This window comes from Drosophila mojavensis, unplaced genomic scaffold (genome assembly GCF_018153725.1).
Source record: "Drosophila mojavensis isolate 15081-1352.22 unplaced genomic scaffold, ASM1815372v1 contig_80, whole genome shotgun sequence".
Lineage (NCBI taxonomy): Eukaryota > Metazoa > Arthropoda > Insecta > Diptera > Drosophilidae > Drosophila > Drosophila mojavensis.
The window spans coordinates 14,517,658-14,536,306 of record NW_025318906.1 but is presented as its reverse complement, the minus strand read 5'-3'; the positions used below and the strand labels follow the sequence as shown (position 1 = coordinate 14,536,306).

Here is an 18,649-nt window from a genome sequence, read left to right as displayed (position 1 = left end):
TCCATGATGATATTTGGGCATCATAATGTTAGCATACCCAAAAAACCTGTAGATATTACGTGCTTGAAATTAGAGTATAGAATATTTTGAGTTTACTACACTGATAAATAAAATTGGATAAAGATTATACTTTTCAAATGTTTACCCAAAAGGCTGCAAAAAAAAAAAAAAAAAATAATAAAAAAAAAAAAAAAAATAAATAAATATATAAAATAAAATAAATAAATGCATGATTTTGGCAAATTAGATAATGATTTTAATTTTAACTTTTTTTAATATTAATTTTTGTAAATATTTTAAATATGTATTTTATGTGAAGTTCTGTCAGAATATTTTTCCCATGATCTAAAAATATATATTGTCAATGAATAACAATATTAATAAATTAATGATATATATTTAATTGAAAATGAATAAATTATTGAGACAGTTTTTCACATAAATATTATATGTTTAGCTCGATTGCGTGCCACATCGGTGACGTATCTCCCTCAGCCCAGTGTTTGTCATGACAAATACAATAAAAGCGACATGTGACGACATATTAATTTAATTTGCATAGCTTGAGTAGCAAAAGCTTCGAATTAGCAGAAGCTTTTCAAGAACTTTGACTTATAAACATGTTTGCTTCAATATAAATATTTGAATATTGTGAAAAAAAAAACGTATGGAAGTATCTAGAATTTTCATTACAAATATACCTATATTATTTACACCTTGTGACTGAAAATATTGTTAATACTCTAGCTGAAGGTATACTCATTTGTCTATAGATCTGTTTCTAAGCCACAATTTTGGGTTTCAAGCGCTGCTAATTGACCAAGCTATAAATATATTAATGTGCATAAATTTGTAAAAATCTGAAAGTGATTTACTAATTATTTTAGCACAGCTATAAAATGTTCTTGAAATAACTATTATTGCCTAACTACATTGTATTTGTGATTTACGATTTCTGCTGATTTTCAGATACTAGTAAAGTAACAAAAAATATTAAAATTAACTGCTATTTAGAACTGTTCATATCTTAGACGAAACTTGGGCTGTATTCTTAAAAATACTAGTTAAATACTAGAAAAAGTATTTCAAGCAAATGACCCTTGATTTGGTCACCCTATGACAAAATTGATTATTCTTGTGCGTTGCCCCGAAAATGGTTAAAGTATTTGATTTACTGCCTTTGGCATAGCGAACGGAACCGCAAGCTTATGCATGCGAATTGGGAGAGGTTTGAAATGTATGTATGTAACGGGGTACAGTCTGACCAGCATTCAATAGACAACGATCCCCCATCCTCGCGCAGCCCGATCCAACAACACATTGACTGGCACTGTTACTGTACTTTTGCCAAACAGAAAACTTTACGTGACAGCTCTCTGAGCTTTTTGCCATGCCTCTCTGGCTCTCACTCTCTCTGCCTATCTCTTCGTGCGTCTTGTTAAGCAGGTGTTTACCTCGCATGTGAAATCGTTCGCCAAGTCAGTTTGAATTAGAATCTCAACCAGCGCACAACGTCGAATCAAATAAGAAGCAACCATGCCAATTGGTGAGTCGTGAGTTAGTTCTAATTGGACTGAAGTCAATGGATAATTGAATAAACATAATATATTGACCTCAAAATAAATACAGTGGATTTACTGTTTATTATGCCGGCTGTGACAGCTCTCGCTCTATCTCTTTCTTCGCTCTCTCTTTCTGTGTGTCATCCGCATTTGTTGCTATTTTGGCCTATGTCCAATAAAACCAAGAAGAGAAATGTCGAAAAGTGTTGTGCTGTTCAAAATTCTTAATATTCATCAGCGTTTTCTGTAGTTTTGTTTTTTGTTTTATAGGGGCATTGCCCTAAATCAAAGTTAAGAAAAGTGGTAAAAGCTCGATAAGACTGCATTTGCAGGATCATTTGTAAGAAGAATAGATAATAATATACTCTCGAAAGGGGTTAAAGAACTTGTGAATTCGTAGCCCAATTCCAGTTGAGATAACAGAATTTGAGTAGCTTTGCAAATTATTTAGACTGAGTTGGCAAATTAAATAAATTACCTTCTTATCGCCTCCTTGAACCCTGGCAATAATCAATATTGAACAACAAAAATTGTCTATAGCTTGACCTCGCGGTGCAGGCAAATGATGTCATTCGCTGTGATGTGAAATTTCGCACAAACAAACATTCTACATGCCACAAACATATATAAATCAGATGCACAAACACAATTATATATAAATACATACATATGTTTTTATTTTTACATATAGTTATTTTTGAATGCCAATAGCTTTTTAAACGTTGTATATATGTAAACACAGCCGGAGTTAAATAGTTGGATGGAGAGAACGTTCCTCAAACAATCATCTAATTGGTGTCTGCGAGCAGTAAGCTCTGCCTCAGAACCACTCTGAGCGGGCGGGCGAGCTTCACTGTAGCAGAGCTGAGCTCTCTCAGTGATTCATAGCTGAGGTCTAGAGAATGCTGCGAGAAACCGGCAACACTCAAAATGACATCATGCGAATCAAATGCGTTGTTTCTTGCTCATCCAAATAACAACAGAATCAAAAGACAGCGCGAGTAGACGACTAGCAAATACCCTAACAAAAAAAAAAAGATTAAAAGTTTTTCATTGCACTATGGGAAAAAATCCCATTTTTTTGGCATTAATTCCAAATAATGAGCTAGAGATATGAAATTTTTTGTGGATGCTCGTCAGACTTTAATTTAATTTCGGATTTTTTTGGTTTTTTCAATTTGACCCTGATTTGACCCCTATAATTTTTTTCCTTGATATTTTTTTGCCGTTAGTATGAATTTGACAGTTCTTTTCATATTTTCATATTGTTGAACTAAAATTAGTCACATTCTTCTTCTAATTTAATATCAAATGCAATATCCTCGTCTTCTGTCCATTCGTCACTTGAATCACCTTCATGATTTTTCAAAATATGATCGGGAGATTCAAATAGTGCAACGACTTCATTCGGAATATTCCTTTTTTTATTTAATTTTTGGCGTTCATTTAGGCAGAGGCTTGATAATAGAGGATCCGACGAGTCTAATGCTCTGTTGAAAACATCAGTTATGTTATTCAATCTGCTGCATTTTCTTGCATGAGATCTTCTGTCATTCTTGTATATTTTATTTCTGGCTTCATTAAGAGTGGAGTTTCGTAATTTTCCTTTGACGCAAGCTCTGATGATAACTTTCTTTTTAAACGACATTCTGCATTTTCATAATTTAAATATTTACGTCCAGCTTTATTTGGAGACGTCTCGTGCTCACCAAACGCAATCACAACATTGCCATCAAGCCAAGTAGAATGTTTAACTTTAAATCGATCTAACATTCTATTGCATTTCAACAAACATTTTTTTATATAGTGAATAAATTCCTCGACTTCTTTTTGGATAATTTTTTTAAGATCTTCGTTCACATTGTTGTTAAAAGATTTGGCAATAAAAGATATTACAACGTCGTTTTGGCGGTTGTTGCATCTCCAAATTTCCAGCAGCACTGAGCGTCTAAACTCAAGCGCAACTACAACATGTCAATTTTCGGGAAAAGGGGCAAAAACGGGCAAAAGTTATTAATGGGTTATTATATGGTTTAGTTAATTACCCTCAGCTAAAACTGCCGAGGCCTAGCGAGGACTGTTAAAGTTATACTCCACAGAACACAAACATATTTGTTAGGATTAAGCTAAAAATACACATGAACAACACATTGCACAGTTACACAAAAACACAGAAGTATACAAAATCACTACGGACACTTATTATATATACCTTTATTAACTTTTTGCATATTAAGTTTTAATTTATGCGATTAACAAATAAATTTTATACAGCTAAAAAGTTGCGATCTATTTGGCGCGCTTTTTCACATTGCAATGCAGCGCTGAATCAGCTGACTTTGTAAAATTATCAAATAATAGGGGTAGTCCCCAAAAATTTAACAAAAATATTTTGATTCTATCTAATGAATTTAGAATTGGAAAAAAATATTTCTTTAGCGGTTTGAGACAACAAAAAAATTGTATTAATGCCAAAATATCGTACTTTTTTCCCATAGTGCATTGCATAAATTTAATAATAGTCTAAAATAATTTGCATGTTTTATTTATTTATTTTTTTTTTTAAATTTATTGTCGTAAAAAAAAAAAAAAACAAATGAGATAGATATTTGCAAATACCCTAGCGAATAATATAATATATATAAATATAACCAAATACATTTTTACTTTTTTTTTTAATTAATAGAAGGCCCTAATAATGTTTACATTTTTTGTTGATATTTATTTTCCCCCAATTTTTTCGCATACCCTGTAAAATTATTTCATTTACCAGCTGTCCTCTTTATGTTCCCAATTAAAAATCATGTCTGATTTTGGAATTTTTCCATTTAATATATTGTACATATGCATACATATATGATTGTATTTATTTTTAGTGATTTCTAAATATATTTCTTGTTTTCTTTTGCAGAAGTGAACACACCCGATAAATTGGAATACCAATTCTTTCCGGCCAGCGGCGGCATCTTTACGTTCAAGGTGCGTTCGCCCAAGGATGCCCATCTGGCGCTCACCTCTGGTCCCCAGGTTACACCGCCCATTTACGAGATCTTCCTGGGCGGCTGGGAGAACAGCAAGTCCGTTATACGCAAAGATGGCCAAAAGCCCGAGGTGGCCGAGGTGCCCACACCCGGCATCCTGGATGCTGGCGAATTCCGTGGCTTCTGGGTGCGTTGGTATGACAACGTGATCACCGTCGGACACGAGGGCGATGCGGCGGCATTCTTGTCTTATGATGCCGGCTCCCTGTTCCCCGTCAACTATGTTGGCATTTGCACCGGCTGGGGTGCCAGCGGCACCTGGCTGATAGACGGTAAGTGCACTCAGCACTCAGCACTCAGCAGTTAGTGGAATCCAACTCAATTTCGATTCATTTGCAATTTCACAGAGGTCGCACCCTCGGCACCCGTCCTGGGCTTCACGGAACCCACTGGTAGCGGTCCTGGCTGCTGGGTGGCCGCCGCCAATGGCGAGGTGCCACCGAATGCGCTGCAAGGTGGCTTCGATAGCAACGAGCAGCTGTATATTGCACGCGCCCGCCACGAGGGCGATCTCATTCCCGGCAAGCTGCATCCATCCCACGGCGTCACCTACGTCGCCTGGGGCGGCGGCGAGCACGGCCACAACGAGTACGAGGTGCTCTGCGCCGCCGGCGGCAATTGGCTGCCCGTCGAGGCCGGTAACATTCCACCCAATGCCTTCCCCGCCGGCGAGACGGCCGAGGGCGAGCCCCTCTTCATCGGACGCGCCACCCACGACGGCACCGTCACCGTGGGCAAGGTGCAGCCATCGCACGGCTGCTGCTACATACCCTATGGCGGCGAGGAGCTGGCCTACAAGGAGTTCGAGATCTACGTCTCCAACTAGATCGGCATTTGGCACAAAGGCCACCATATCTCGAATAGTCGCACATCCTGGTAGATGCCTTGAGACGCACGCACTGAAATCCGCTAATGCAACAACAACAATCGCTATTCCAACGCCTGGCAGCTGAATATACTTGGTTCTATATTTATTTCTTGTCAAATGAATTTCTGTATTGTTAATGAATCTCAAAATCGAATAGCGGTTGCTTTTATCTATTGTTTTCTATTGTAACTTTTGCAAAATTAACCTGAATTGTTAATAAACGTTAAGTTTAAGAGAAAGTGAGACTTGATTTATTTTTTAGCTGTCTAGCCAAATCCTTAGATAGTCAGAGTGGACTTTGGGTCATAATCAACCCAATCAGAGGTTGAACTTTTACAGAACCAATATAAGATAATATATAAATAATTTTATTTTTTTATTTATTTATTTATTTTTTTTTATTGTATATTGTATAATATATATATAGCCTTTACTATAAAACGGAAAAATTAAATGAAGTGAAGAAAAATTCATAATTCATAAAATTCATAGCAGCTAAAACCAATTCGATATGCCCCTAAAAATTATAGCTCTAGCTGCTATAGGTCTTGAGACTGGGGCGTTCATTTATATATACAGACAGACGAACAGGCCGAAATACGACTAAGGTCATCTCTTTGATCAAGAATATAAATACTAGAAGAAGCCTAGCAATATGTGTGCTACGCTTCCTCCCCATCGGGGAATTTGTTTTGTACTTAAAGCACTGATATCGCTCTCCAGTTCTTGGTAATTACCTATTTATTATCCTAGGTTAGATAAGCTACACTCATGTAAGTGGGAGAGTAATGAATTCTTAATAAACCAAGTGAAGTGTCATATGTATTTTTTAAATGACTGACCACTAAATACCCTGCAGGATTTTAAAAACCTTTTTTAGATGACTTTTAATATGAATTTATGAAATCTCTGAGATTAAAACTAATAATCGTATATAGTGCCATGGCAACCGAAGATTAATGTAATGTTTTGTTTGAAGTGGATCGATCGACTAGAGCTTAAGGAATATCAAGTAAATTGCACTTAATGCGGCAACTTGAGCTCAAGTGGACGCATAAATATGCCACCTTGCCTCGGAGCTGGTGATAAGGGGAGCGTATAAAAGTGAGAGTCGCAGCAGCTATCAGAAGTTAGTCCAAGTCTGAGGCAGTCCAAATGAACAAGTTAATAGCTCTGCTGGTCGTTCTTGGCCTGAGTGCTCTCGTTTCGGGCGAACGTAAGTGAAAAGTGGGCGTGGCGTAGGCCGAGCTAATCTGTCATGATCCCATCTCCGTTTCTATTGAAGGCATTGTCAACTGCTACTGGGGCACCTGGGCGAACTATCGGAGTGGCAATGGCAAGTTCGATGTATCGAACATCGATGCCAACCTGTGCACCCACCTGAGCTATTCGTTCTTCGGCATCAATGACAATGGCGAGATTCAGTCGCTGGATACCTGGCTGGACTATGACTTGGGCTTCATCAGCCAGGCCGTTGGCCTGAAGAGCCAAAATCATAATCTCAAGGTATTGGCCGTGGTGGGTGGCTGGAACGAGGGATCTGTCAAGTACTCCGCCATGGCCGGCGACTGGAACAGACGGCAAAACTTCATCAACTCGGCGCTGAACTTACTGCGCAACAACGGCTTCGATGGCTTGGATCTGGACTGGGAGTACCCCAATCAGCGTGGCGGCCAGTGGGAGGATCGCGCCAATTTTGTGACTCTACTGCGCGAGCTGAGGGAGGCGTAGGTATTCATAAGCTCATACTTCAGCTCCGATCTGATCTTTCCATTGTGCCCTCCCAGATTTGCACCTTATGGCTATGAGCTGAGCATTGCCGTAGGCGCCGGCGAGTCGATAGCCAGCAGCTCCTATGAAATAGCCAATATCGCCCAGCAGGTGAACTTCATCAATGTTATGACGTACGACTTTGCCATGGCTTCCGATGGCCAGACTGGCTTCAATGCGCCCCAGTGGGCCATCGAGAACTCGATTAACTATTGGCTCAACAACGGTAAAGCACTTACTGAGCGATTATTTCTTCCGTCTAACTTAATGGATATATTTTAGGGGCGCCCGCTGATAAGCTCGTGCTTGGCATTGGCACATATGGACGCAGCTTCCAGCTAACTGACGCCTCTCAGAACTGGCCCGGAGCACCATGTCGGGGCGTGGGCGGTGCCGGCCCCTTTACCGGCGAGGGCGGCTACCTGGGCTACAACGAAATCTGCGTGAACAATTGGCAGACGGTCTTCGACTACAATAATGCAGCGCCCTATGCCTTCTCCGGCGATCAGTGGGTCAGTTTCGACAATGTGCTCAGTGTTCAGTGGAAGATGGACTTTGCTCTCTCCAAGAATCTAGCCGGCGCCATGGTCTGGTCCCTGGAGACCGACGACTTCCGTGGCCTCTGCGGCGAGTCATTCCCTCTGCTGAAGACCATCAACCGAAAGTTGCGTTGGTAATGCAATAAGAATGGAAAATTGTAAAATATGCATGAAATAAATGATGAAAAATAAAATCATAATTTTTTGTTTACCAATTTAATGATCTTACTAAAAGTATAACTAAAACAAGCTCGAGCATTGAGAATCCAATTTTAAACCAGGAAATACTATAATTAAATATTAAAATATATTTAAAATATTTAAAAAATATATATTCATATTTTAATATAAAGCTTAGTTTCATTTTGTATATGAATAAATTCATTTTTCTGGCAAGTTGATGTCGATTACGTCTCTCACATCCTCTGTCTCTCTCTCTATCTCTTTCTCTCTTACTCTCCCTCTCTCTCTTTCACTCAATCAATCACATTCTCCCTACTTCTCACTCTATTGTTGTCTCTCTCACTTTGTTATAATCTAATATATTTTGAGCTTTCCCTCTCTCTCCCTTTTTTATATTTCTGTTTCTCTCTCCACTTCTCTTTAGTTCTTCTGTTTCTCCCTTTCTCTCTTACTCAATTGCTGTATAATAAGAAAAAGATTTATGAGTTATCTTAAAATCTCCATCTAATATTTATAATATATTTTCTATAATCCTTCTGTGCATATTTGCTAAATTTTGATTCTGTTTTTAACCAATGCAATTTCATTTCATTTGATGCACTTGAATAGTAAACGTATATCTTTTTTTTCCTTGATAAAACTTTAACTTGATAGAATATCAATAGATATGAGACAGGCGTTATTGCTTATTAATAAACTTTAGTTTATATAGGCAGTAATAGTACGTATCAAAGGTATATTCCTCTTAACTGAAACTAAACCGAACGATAATGTAGATATACATAGTTGGTGATATTTTATATCTGTGAATGGGCTTATTGTCAATCGAGTGATAAATTCTTTATTTATATAGTGATGAGTAGTGTTGTGTCTCAGCTTTCATAGGAAAGATATCGTTATAAGACTGACCCACATCATATCATTCTTCGAAGACGAATACCTATTTCATGACAACATTGAAATACCCTCTAGAAAGCGTTCATTCATGGGTATATAAATAATCATACAAGCTATTAGATGTTTTAATCAGAGTTTTTAAATATTTCTGCCGGCAATAAATAATTTCCAGGGGGTCCAAAAATCGCTGCATCACGAATATATTTTTGTTTTAATAAAGCGAATGAAGTACTTAGCCGATTTACTCTCTGCTTAATCTCAAGTAGTACTATGCATGGCATGAGTAAAAATTTAATTTATGCGCATTTGTAATCGAGATTATAAAATTAATGCAATATATTAGGACATTGTTTTTCATGAAGAGAACTTTTATCTACGCAAGGCATGCGTGATTAGTCAATGCATAGTAAAATTGATAAAGGAACTGATAAGTAAAACGACTATAAAAGATACCACGGAATAAGCCGACTTACAGAGAAAACATGAATACGCTTGCGTGCTTAGTATTATTTGTTCTTTGCCTCGGCCGGATGGCCTCCAGTGACAGTAAGTGCGAATTCCTTTTCGTTGTCAGTTTATACATATCATCTGCCTGTATGTTGCAGAGATCCTCAACTGTTACTGGGGCACCTGGGCCAACTATCGCCCTGGAGATGGCAAGTTCGAGCCCTCGAATATCGATCCATTCCTGTGCACCCACATTAGCTACACGTTCTTTGGCATCAGCGACTCCGGCGAATTCAAGTCCCTGGACACTTGGCTCGATATGGACGATGGCCTAGGTAAGTACCTGTCCGGTATCATAATAAATTTATCCACAAGCCACATTATCATCTGCAGGCTTTATAAGCAAGACAATCGCACTGAAGCAACGGAATCCCAAACTCAAAGTATTGGCAGTTGTGGGTGGATGGAACGAAGGATCCACCAAGTACTCGGCCATGGCTGCTGATCCAGCCAAGCGAGCGACCTTTATATCCTCCACATTGGCATTCATCCGGCAACATGGCTTTGATGGACTCGACTTGGACTGGGAATATCCTGGACAGCGCGGAGGAAGTTCAGCAGATCGGGCGAACTTCGTAACTCTTCTACGGGAAATTAAAGAAGCGTAAGTGGAAATGTGAATCAACAATACATATACATACATGTTATATATCCCGGTGTAGATTCGCTCCTCACGGCCTCGAGCTTGGCATCGCTGTGGGAGCCTCTGAGGCGTCTGCCGCCATTTCCTACGATATTCCGGCAATTTCTGAGCATCTAACATTCATTAATGTTATGACCTACGACTTCCACATGGCAATGGATGGCTATTTGGGATTCAATGCTCCATATCCAGAGGTGGAGAAGTCCATCGATTACTGGCTGAGCCAAGGTCAGTAATGCAGTCCAAATAATCTCATTTACTTATGCCGATCTGTTTAGGTGCGCCGGCCGAGAAGTTAATCCTTGGAATTGGTTTCTATGGCCACAGCTACCAGATGGCGGACAGCTCGCAAAATCAACCGGGAGCACCTTGCAGGGGACCCGGAGAAGCCGGACCATACACTCGCGAACGAGGTTTCATGGGCTATCATGAAATATGCCAAAAGAACTGGCAAACCGTGTTTGACGGAGAGAAAAAGTCGCCTTATGCATTCAGTGGGGATCAGTGGATTGGCTACGACAACGTGCAGAGCATCGAACTCAAGATGCAATTGGTGCAGTCACGAAATTTGGGCGGCGCCATGACCTGGTCCATCGAGACCGACGACTTCCGTGGGCTATGTGGGGAGACTTATCCGCTGTTGAAGGCAATGAACAGGGGACTGGGAGTGGATGTGGGCAATGGAGGAGGTAGTGGTGGCGGTGGTGTAACTGCTGCACCTACACCTAAGCCGACTACGACTCCGACTCCGACTTCAACTCTAGCTCCGACTGGAACTCCAACCCCGACCGCTACTGCGCCTCCAACTCCAACACCAATTCTAACTCCAACTACAACTCCGACTTGGAGTCCAACTACAACTCCGCCTCCGACAGCGACTCAGAACTGTGCAAGAGATGGTTTCTTTATGCAAGAAGGTGACTGCAATCGATTCTTCAGGTGTGTGAATGGAGTTCGCTATAACTTTACTTGCCCGTCAGGTTTATACTTCGATATTAAGACGAATACCTGTAATTGGCCTTCATTAGTCAAATGTCTATATTAATTGGAAAAGAAAAAACAAATATAAATAAAAAATTTTAAAATTTGTTTACATGTGTGTAAATCTCACACCATTGATTTATTTGATTCTATTATCCTACTATACACTGCTTTAGGAAATGTTATTTACAGGACATGTTAACAATTTAAAATTGATTCAAAGCCTAACAGCAATTTCAACAGATGCGTATAATATATATATATAATAATTACTAAACTGTTAGAATTAGTCATTAATCCGAAATTTATATGATTTTGAAGCAGTGGTCTATAATTTAATACGCGGCAACATTTAAATAACATAACAGAGAACTAACTGAAAATGTAACGTCCTCAACAGAATAATAGCTTAACATTAATACTAATTTGGGATTTTTAACAGCACTGTAAAGTAACATGACTGTTATACTCAAAAAGGCAGCGGCGTCAAAAATTATTGTCGGCTTCTTTGAACGCGCGTAAGCTGACGTCTCTTTTGAAAATCTATTTGTAAAAGTGAACTATTGTCAAATTTTGTAAAATAAATACCAGGACATAAGGACAAGTAAGTGATGACAGCAATTATAGGCATGTGAACAACGAGATTTGCTCAAATTACAGATGCAACATCAGAATGTCAACATCATCGATATCCTCCAAATTGACCCTCTCGCTGGGCGAGCAGCAGCTGGCTAAATTGACTAATGAGTCGGCAGAAATACGAATGCGTGCATTGGAGCAAATTGAAACGCGTTTCATACGTTGTCTGCAGCACGACGAGGCAATTAACTTTAAGCCCGTGCTGCTGCTCAAGCAACTAATACGCTGGTTTGGCCACACACCGCTAGCTGCTCCGGATCGCGTGCTAGCTCTAATGCTCGAGTTGTTGCGATCGGATTACTGCGAGACTGTGGTCAACAAGATTCCTTGCCAGCGCCTGGAAGCCGAGCTGAATAAGATACGAAAGATACTCAAAAATGTGGAGTCAAAACGTGTTATGGAACTGCTGGACAATATACAGAGCCTGGTGCCATACCTCTACAAGGAGTTTAATATCTCTCCCATTAACAGTAACCCTAATGGGAATAGCAACAATAGTTCCGGTATGTTGTGTTCTAATAGATAATGATGTTAGGTATATGACATGCGGTTCGTTTCAACAGGCGAATCCCGTGAGAGCGTCGGCGACATGGAGTTGTTTGCCTTGGACAACTTTAATATTGGCCCAGAAGACTTTGAAACGGCCTGGTCGTGCGCTAGCCCAGACGATGTGGCCACGATGAAGACCCTTAATGACACTTTGACAATTGGCAACGACGTACAGCTGCAGGAGAATTTGACGACCATTCAAATCAAATTATGCGACTATCCAGCCGAACAACTATTTCAGGATCCGTATATATTCCTTCAATTGCTGCACGTCCAGCAGTTGCAGGCGGACGTAACGCTGTTGCACGCCAACCGGGCGCTGTTGACCTTCATCAAGCTGCTGCAGCATCGTCTGCGCGTGCGCAAGGAATCGAATGACACTGGCTTTAGTGCCATGACCCACGCCACGTTGCCTCAGCAATTGCGCGTTTCGAGCGTATTGAGCTTGCTGCTGAATGGCTGCTTGGAACTGCTTGGACCACCGTTGCTGGAGCATTGCGCTCACAATTGGCATCTGATCGAGCTGAGTTTTGAGACGATCAGAACCTATGATCAGCTGGGTGCAACGATACCGGAAAGTATTGTGCAACGACTGGGACTGATTGTGCCCAAGCTGATACGCTACTGCATCAGCTTCGATGTGAGCCACGCCAGCGAGATACCGAGCTTGGTGAAAAAGCTGATGATCCCCCGGCTGGAGTCGGTGATCTTCAATGGACTGCTCTTGGATGTTCTTGCATTGAGCTTGAAGACCAGTGAGGGCATTGCCAAGACGACCGCCCGGTCGTTGCTGCAGCCACTAATTCTGGACATTTCATACCTGTCCTGCCTGCCCGAGCGCATGAAGGCGTTATGCGACATCTGCGGCATAGTTGCCCCCGAGACGGCGGCCGAAGAGCAGAATATGGTGCGCATCAAACAGGCCCTCGGCATGGGCCTGGCCCAGTTGGTCGATGAGAAAAAACTGACGGCCATAGAGTTGCTGCAGAATCAGAGCCAAATATGCCTGGTGCTGCTGATTCTGGGCAGCGACTCCCTGATGACGGCACTAATCAAGGCGATTGTCAAATGTACCAGCTTCTACATAGCCAAGCCCGAGCTGCGGAAGGAGGCAGAGTCGCTGCTGTATACCCTGTTCGATCTGCCCAACGAAGAGTTGCGCAACTCGGCCTTGCGCCAGCTGAAGCAGCCCGTTGTCGATCACTTTCACGCCTTCATGAACGGCACCAACTACATGGCCGGCTGCAACAACCTTGAGCTGGCCCGAAACCACATTCTCGGCCTGCCCATGAGCTCGCAGCTGTTGCGCAGGCTGTTCGTGCTGGGCTGGCGGCCCGAGCCGTCGGTCCAGGTGCAGCAATGGGTCGTCGACTACATGATAATGATGGTGGGGCTGGCCAAGCTGGTGCCCTCCAAGGACTTTATTAAAATATTTAAGATTGTGATGCCCGTCATTCCGCTTATCGTGTGTCGCGCCATCGACCAGCCGCAGCTGCAGCACATGCTCTGGGAGCTATTCGATCCGGATAACGAATTTTTGGAGCCGCCGCAGTCATTGCGCGGCAATGTCTGTTACCTGTATCATCCGGATGCAAAGTATCGCAAGGACGCCATCGGTCGGATTGGCTATGTGCTGGTCTGGCAGGATCATCAGCACAAGTACCGCCCGGCCATGGACAAGCTGTGCCTCGAGCTGATTGGCCACGACATCTGTCTCATTAAGCCGCCGGTCAACTACTACAACATCTTCAGCGAACGCTCGCAATTGCCCTTTCAGCGCAGCATGGGGACATTGTTGCGTCTGCTGGAGACACAAGATCTGAAGCCGAGCATTCGCAAGTCCACACTGATTCAGTTGAACGTGCTGATGCACAGCTGGGAGGCTGTACACTATTTCACCACCTGCGACAGCGCCTTTGTGCTCTGCCTGAGGGCGCTCCACGATCCGCTTGTGCGCGAGGCCGCCGGGGGCAATGACGAGGTTGAGACACTGCTGCCGGCGGTTAGCATCATACTGCGAGTGATATTTCGCAGCGAGCGATTCCGGCAGGAGTTCAAGCACAACGCCGAGATGATCGTCTGTCTGCTGCGCTGCCTCTTTTTGATGCCGCACGAGATGCAGCTTCGGGCCGACGTGAGCATATGCATCTTCACGCTGCTCTTCCATGAGCACGTGAGGCCAAAAGAGAATTGCCTCAAGCTGGACGTGGATCTCTCGGCCATGGTGGTGCCGGTTACCTACGAAGTGGACCACATCGCACCGCTGACAGACGCCACCGAGGGACTGGAGCTGCAGAAGTCCCTCTACGAGAAGCACTTTGAGAGCAATGCGGCCATCGAGTCTCAGCACTGGCGCCTCTATGTGGCGAACAGGGTCTGCGGCTCGCCGAAGAGCCTGTCGCTGTCTGTCGTCGGTGCAATGGACATCAGGGATGCGCTGAAGCTGAAGCCAGCCGACGTGGCTCTCGTGCAAGCTACGCTCGTGCACGTCCAACTGGAGAAGCAACTGATCGCTGCCAAGAACTGCAGCAGCCACGAGACTCTGCAGCAGCTGGTTGCCAGCGTGCAGCTGTTTCTAGTGCTGCTGCGCGACGAGGTGGAGCCGGCCCAGTGCACTGCCCTGTGGAAGCTGATGCACCGTTATGTGCGGCTCACTCCCGGCAACAATGCCGATCTGCTGCTGTACATTGCGCTCTTGGAGCTATGCCAGAACTGTTTGCGTCACCGACTGCCCGAGGTGGTGAACGGCCTCAAGAATGCCCTCGAAACCGATCCGCATCATAGTTTCCGGGAGATCCTGCGCGATGACAATGTCTCATTGAATCTGCTGAGTCTGGTCACCGAGTGCCTGGTGCAGCTATTGAGGTACCAGCACATCCAGCCCACCGTCACCTGGCCCAGCCAACTCTTCGATGAGCTGAGCACTCGGGCGCGCTCCCTCTTCGAGCAGCGCAAGCTGCAGCATGTGCGCTGCGTGTTGGCCGTGCTGCGAGAGCTCAGCGAACAGCCGCTGCAGTTGGACAGCTCCAAGATAGAGGTGAGCAGAGATTTCCCCATGAGTTGGCTATATATGTATTCTATTCCAAATGCATCTCTCATTGCAGGCCTACTATCAGCACTATGTGCAGCTGTCGAGCAACCTGCGCACCTCCACGCAAACCGGCGCCCAGTGGCAGCGCGACTGTCTGTTCATCGTCTGCCGGATGCACGTCATGGGCAAGCAACTGGGCTCGCCGTGCTCCAAGGTGCAGGGCGAAAACAAGGTGCTGCGCTATCTGCTGGGCCTGTGCGGCCACTCGGACACGGAGGTGCGCTCGCTCGCCTGGGTGGCAATGGCCAACTGGATCCAAAATGCCGGCAGCAACATGACCAAAGTTTTGCTCGATTTCCATGACTTTCTGCCAGGTGGAATGGCTGCGTGCTGCCTCAGCACGATGCTCGATGATCACGAGGCGTTGCTGGTGCGCGAGCTGGCGGGACGCGTGTTCGAAATGCTGATACGCAATATTGGAGCAGCAGCATGCAACGAGCTGTTCAACTATCACTCGTACCTGAAGCACGCCCACGCAGCGATTATGTGGATGCAGCTGCCGCCAGAGAAGCAGCAAGAATCCGGACTGAACTCGTCGTTCGATCTGATTAGCTGCTACGTCAGCATCTGTGCTAGATTGATCCAGCTGGAGCCCGGCTGGTCTGCCGTGCTCTGCAACCATGCCTTCTTCAATGCACTGAGCGACGTCCTGAAGATGCCCACGCCCGCCCAGCCCCTGCTCAGCGCCTACATGGAGCTGTGCGCTGGCCACATCTGCAAGCTGTACGCGATGTGCTACCAGCGGAACTTTGATTGTCTGCAGCGCGGCATCTGCCGCGATCCGGTGTTACTGAAGAGCTTCATCTCGCTGATTAACACCGTGCTCGATCCGCAGATGGTGAATGAGAAGCACATCGAAGAAATTCTGAAGCTCCTGATGGTGTTCTGCAAGGATGCGAATGCCTATGGCTTTCTCTGCGAAAAGTTCAGGGAACATCCCGAGCTGCTGTTCGACCTGCTGCTGTATGGCCTGAATGCGATCTATCTGGACACCGATATCCAGAAGTACACGTTGTCGGCGATCTCGCTGCTGCTGATAAAGGCACAAGACGCGCCCGAGGAGCTCAACTTGCTGCTCGTGTTCGAGGCGTATGTGGAGGACACGCGCACCGATGGCGACGACAAGAGGAAGGAGAAGCCCAACGACAGCGATGACAAGGAGAACAGTACAAATGATTTGAACAAGCAACTGAAGGCGATGAGCTTGAAGCACACGTCCAAGAAGAAGAGCCTCGGAGGCAAAGGTAGCAAATCGGCGGCCAAGGCGAAGGAGGCGACAAATGCCGCCGTTTTGCTCTATCACGGCCTGGACCAGCTGTTCGAGCACCTCTTTCCGTCGAAGACATACAGCTTTCTGGTAGCTCCCAAGCCGCTGCATGTTCAGGTGTGCGAAGTGCTTGGCAATTTGCTAAAGCAATCCGTTTGGGCCGTGGACGCTGCGCGCCAGTTCAAGCTGCTGGAGCGCGTACTGCATCTGCTGGAGGCGTTCCTCGATGACAGCAATATTGGCAATGCCACCGTCTATGTGCGGCGCGTCGGTGCCCACAAGTCGCGCGACATCATCAACAATCTACTGGTGCTTCTCAACCTGCTGATGCACTGGCAAAACTCGCCGCATACCATCATTACGGATCCCGTGACGGCCGCCCGCATCGTCCGCATGATCGTTCGCTTGTGGCCCTGGCTGTCGCATTCGGCCGTGCTGAAGCACATGACAGTGCGCCTGACCACGCTGCTCACCGAGCACTCGTTCGAGATGTGCAAACAGACGTCGCAGGTGCTGTCGGGCCAATCGCACTCGCTGCTCCAGCTGATGGTGCGCGTGGCGGACCATGAGTCGACCAAGAAGGAGGGGCCCAGCGCCAGTGCCAAGCCGGAGTTGGCCAAATGCGGCTCAGACTCAATCATCGAGGCCTCACTGCGCGTCATGATCAACTGCTGCTCGTGCGCCGAGGGGCGTCTGAGTCTGGGCAAGATGCGTGTGCTGGACATGTTCGATACGATCATGCCGGCTACTGGCAGCAATCCGATCAAGGTCAAGCCGGAAGCCCTAGTCAACTGGATAGCGTTTTGGGAGGTGTTCTCCCGGTACGAGCTCGGCTACAAGGTCTGCCACCTCCAGGGCCTGCTCCATCTGGTGCGTCGCTCGCCCCCGCTGAGCATCCTGCGCCTGCGCTGCCTCCGCATCGTGCGCAACATGTGCTTCAGCAACCACAATCGCATGCTGCTGGTCAACATGACGGGCTTCACGGACTTTCTGCGCGACATTGTCTCGCAGCCGGTGCAGGACGGCGGCGGTGGCGGCGACACCAGCATCAACTCCTACGTGGAGCACCACCTGGTGGTCCTCTGCCTGTGGAAGCTGTTCGGCTTCAGCGCCAAGTGTCGCGCCATGCTGCGCGGCACCAAACTATTCAAGCAATTGACCATACTCTCGGATCATCTGGCCTCTCTCCAAGCGGACCGTCCGGAGCAATTCGAGGCGGTGCCCTTCGCTGTCGAACTGAAGGATCTGCTGGGCAAGCTCTTTGATTCGCTGCAGGCATAACTAACCAAACATAACTCTACTTAAACCAAACATTTGCATTTGCATGTTATGAATTTGCACTTAGTTTTTAGCAACTTTCAACTTTCACTTGACCAATTTCCATTTATATTATTGCTTAATTGCCAACCGAACTGAATATGCAAATAAATATATGAATTACAATACTCGTTCAATACTAACCAATGCAAAGTCTAATTTCTATATGTTACAGTACTAATCTAGTTATATACTCTTTATATATATTTGCTATGAATTATGTGATGATAAAATTTATTTTGATACATTATTATTATTGTTTTTGTTTATTTCAGTTTAATGTCTTATTTTTATAAATCATTAATTATTTGTATGCAGGCGAAGAGTTTTGCTCTTTTATTTTTTGTTTAGTGTTAGATATTAGTAAGTCTTTAAATGAATTTGAATGCGTCAATATCTAGTAGGTAAAAAACTTTAATTTGTAGACTAAGTTCAACTGGTTACATATTCGCAAAGGCCGTTAAAATTTACATTCCAAATAAAGAAACACTTAACTTTGTTGAATGAAAACTTTTCTTTGAATAGTTTCAATTTGGGATTTCACTGTACAAGAAAAATCACATAAATCCAATTTTCATATATTTCTCATAGGATAGAATAGAAACAGCTCAGCTGATGATCCGGACTGATGAACTGGGCCTATCTCGAAATCCTTCTTCTGGTCCTCTTCTAGCATCCCAAGGGAAATCTAATCTAAATCAAAAGTTGGGCGCTTTTTATTGATAATCTGGATACGTAAAAGTTGTATGCAGGAGCTGCTTCCGCCTACTGAACGAGCATATGGAAGCGACCATC

The 18,649-nt window shown here is 44.3% G+C and overlaps 3 protein-coding genes and 1 long non-coding RNA gene across 6 annotated transcripts; 3 read left to right on the top strand and 1 right to left on the bottom strand.

Annotated features, from left to right (window-relative positions):
- The first annotated feature begins 1,442 nt into the window (after positions 1-1,442).
- Positions 1,443-5,710, top strand: LOC6579904 (C3 and PZP-like alpha-2-macroglobulin domain-containing protein 8). Its single transcript, XM_002005741.4, has 3 exons — positions 1,443-1,546; positions 4,474-4,875; positions 4,951-5,710. The coding sequence occupies exons 1-3, from the start codon at positions 1,537-1,539 to the stop codon at positions 5,427-5,429; spliced, it is 891 nt and encodes a 296-aa protein (XP_002005777.1). The 5' UTR covers positions 1,443-1,536; the 3' UTR covers positions 5,430-5,710.
- Positions 2,895-4,180, bottom strand: LOC122757691. Of its 3 annotated transcripts, XR_006357806.1 has the most exons (3): positions 3,775-4,111; positions 3,608-3,688; positions 2,895-3,526 (listed from the first exon to the last, which is right to left on the bottom strand). It is a non-coding gene; the product is annotated as an uncharacterized LOC122757691 (long non-coding RNA). The 3 variants fall into 3 exon arrangements; XR_006357804.1 differs by having other exon boundaries at positions 2,895-3,688; positions 3,775-4,180; XR_006357805.1 differs by lacking the exon at positions 3,608-3,688 and having other exon boundaries at positions 3,775-4,180.
- An 885-nt stretch (positions 5,711-6,595) lies between the features above and the next one.
- LOC6579902 (acidic mammalian chitinase) lies at positions 6,596-11,099 on the top strand. Its single transcript, XM_002005739.4, has 9 exons — positions 6,596-6,687; positions 6,757-7,198; positions 7,259-7,467; positions 7,524-7,915; positions 9,310-9,406; positions 9,466-9,642; positions 9,701-9,971; positions 10,030-10,238; positions 10,289-11,099. The coding sequence occupies exons 1-9, from the start codon at positions 6,627-6,629 to the stop codon at positions 11,053-11,055; spliced, it is 2,625 nt and encodes an 874-aa protein (XP_002005775.3). The 5' UTR covers positions 6,596-6,626; the 3' UTR covers positions 11,056-11,099.
- Positions 11,100-11,484: 385 nt separating this feature from the next.
- On the top strand, positions 11,485-17,997 carry LOC6579901. The gene is made up of 4 exons (XM_015163968.3): positions 11,485-11,595; positions 11,652-12,133; positions 12,194-15,216; positions 15,284-17,997. The coding sequence occupies exons 2-4, from the start codon at positions 11,665-11,667 to the stop codon at positions 17,816-17,818; spliced, it is 6,027 nt and encodes a 2,008-aa protein (XP_015019454.1). The 5' UTR covers positions 11,485-11,595; positions 11,652-11,664; the 3' UTR covers positions 17,819-17,997.
- The last annotated feature ends 652 nt before the right edge of the window (positions 17,998-18,649 follow it).

Excerpts from the sequence above, each read along its gene's own strand:
- LOC6579904 (XM_002005741.4), top strand. Across the intron at positions 4,876-4,950 it reads CGGCACCTGGCTGATAGACG|AGGTCGCACCCTCGGCACCC; the intron begins GTAAGTGCACTC and ends GCAATTTCACAG.
- LOC6579902 (XM_002005739.4), top strand. The coding sequence starts at position 6,627 with ATGAACAAGTTAATAGCTCTGCTGGTCGTTCTTGGCCTGAGTGCTCTC. Across the intron at positions 7,916-9,309 it reads TCAACCGAAAGTTGCGTTGG|ATACCACGGAATAAGCCGAC; the intron begins TAATGCAATAAG and ends CGACTATAAAAG. Across the intron at positions 9,643-9,700 it reads CGATATGGACGATGGCCTAG|GCTTTATAAGCAAGACAATC; the intron begins GTAAGTACCTGT and ends TATCATCTGCAG.
- LOC6579901 (XM_015163968.3), top strand. The coding sequence starts at position 11,665 with ATGTCAACATCATCGATATCCTCCAAATTGACCCTCTCGCTGGGCGAG. Across the intron at positions 12,134-12,193 it reads GAATAGCAACAATAGTTCCG|GCGAATCCCGTGAGAGCGTC; the intron begins GTATGTTGTGTT and ends TCGTTTCAACAG. Across the intron at positions 15,217-15,283 it reads TGGACAGCTCCAAGATAGAG|GCCTACTATCAGCACTATGT; the intron begins GTGAGCAGAGAT and ends CTCTCATTGCAG.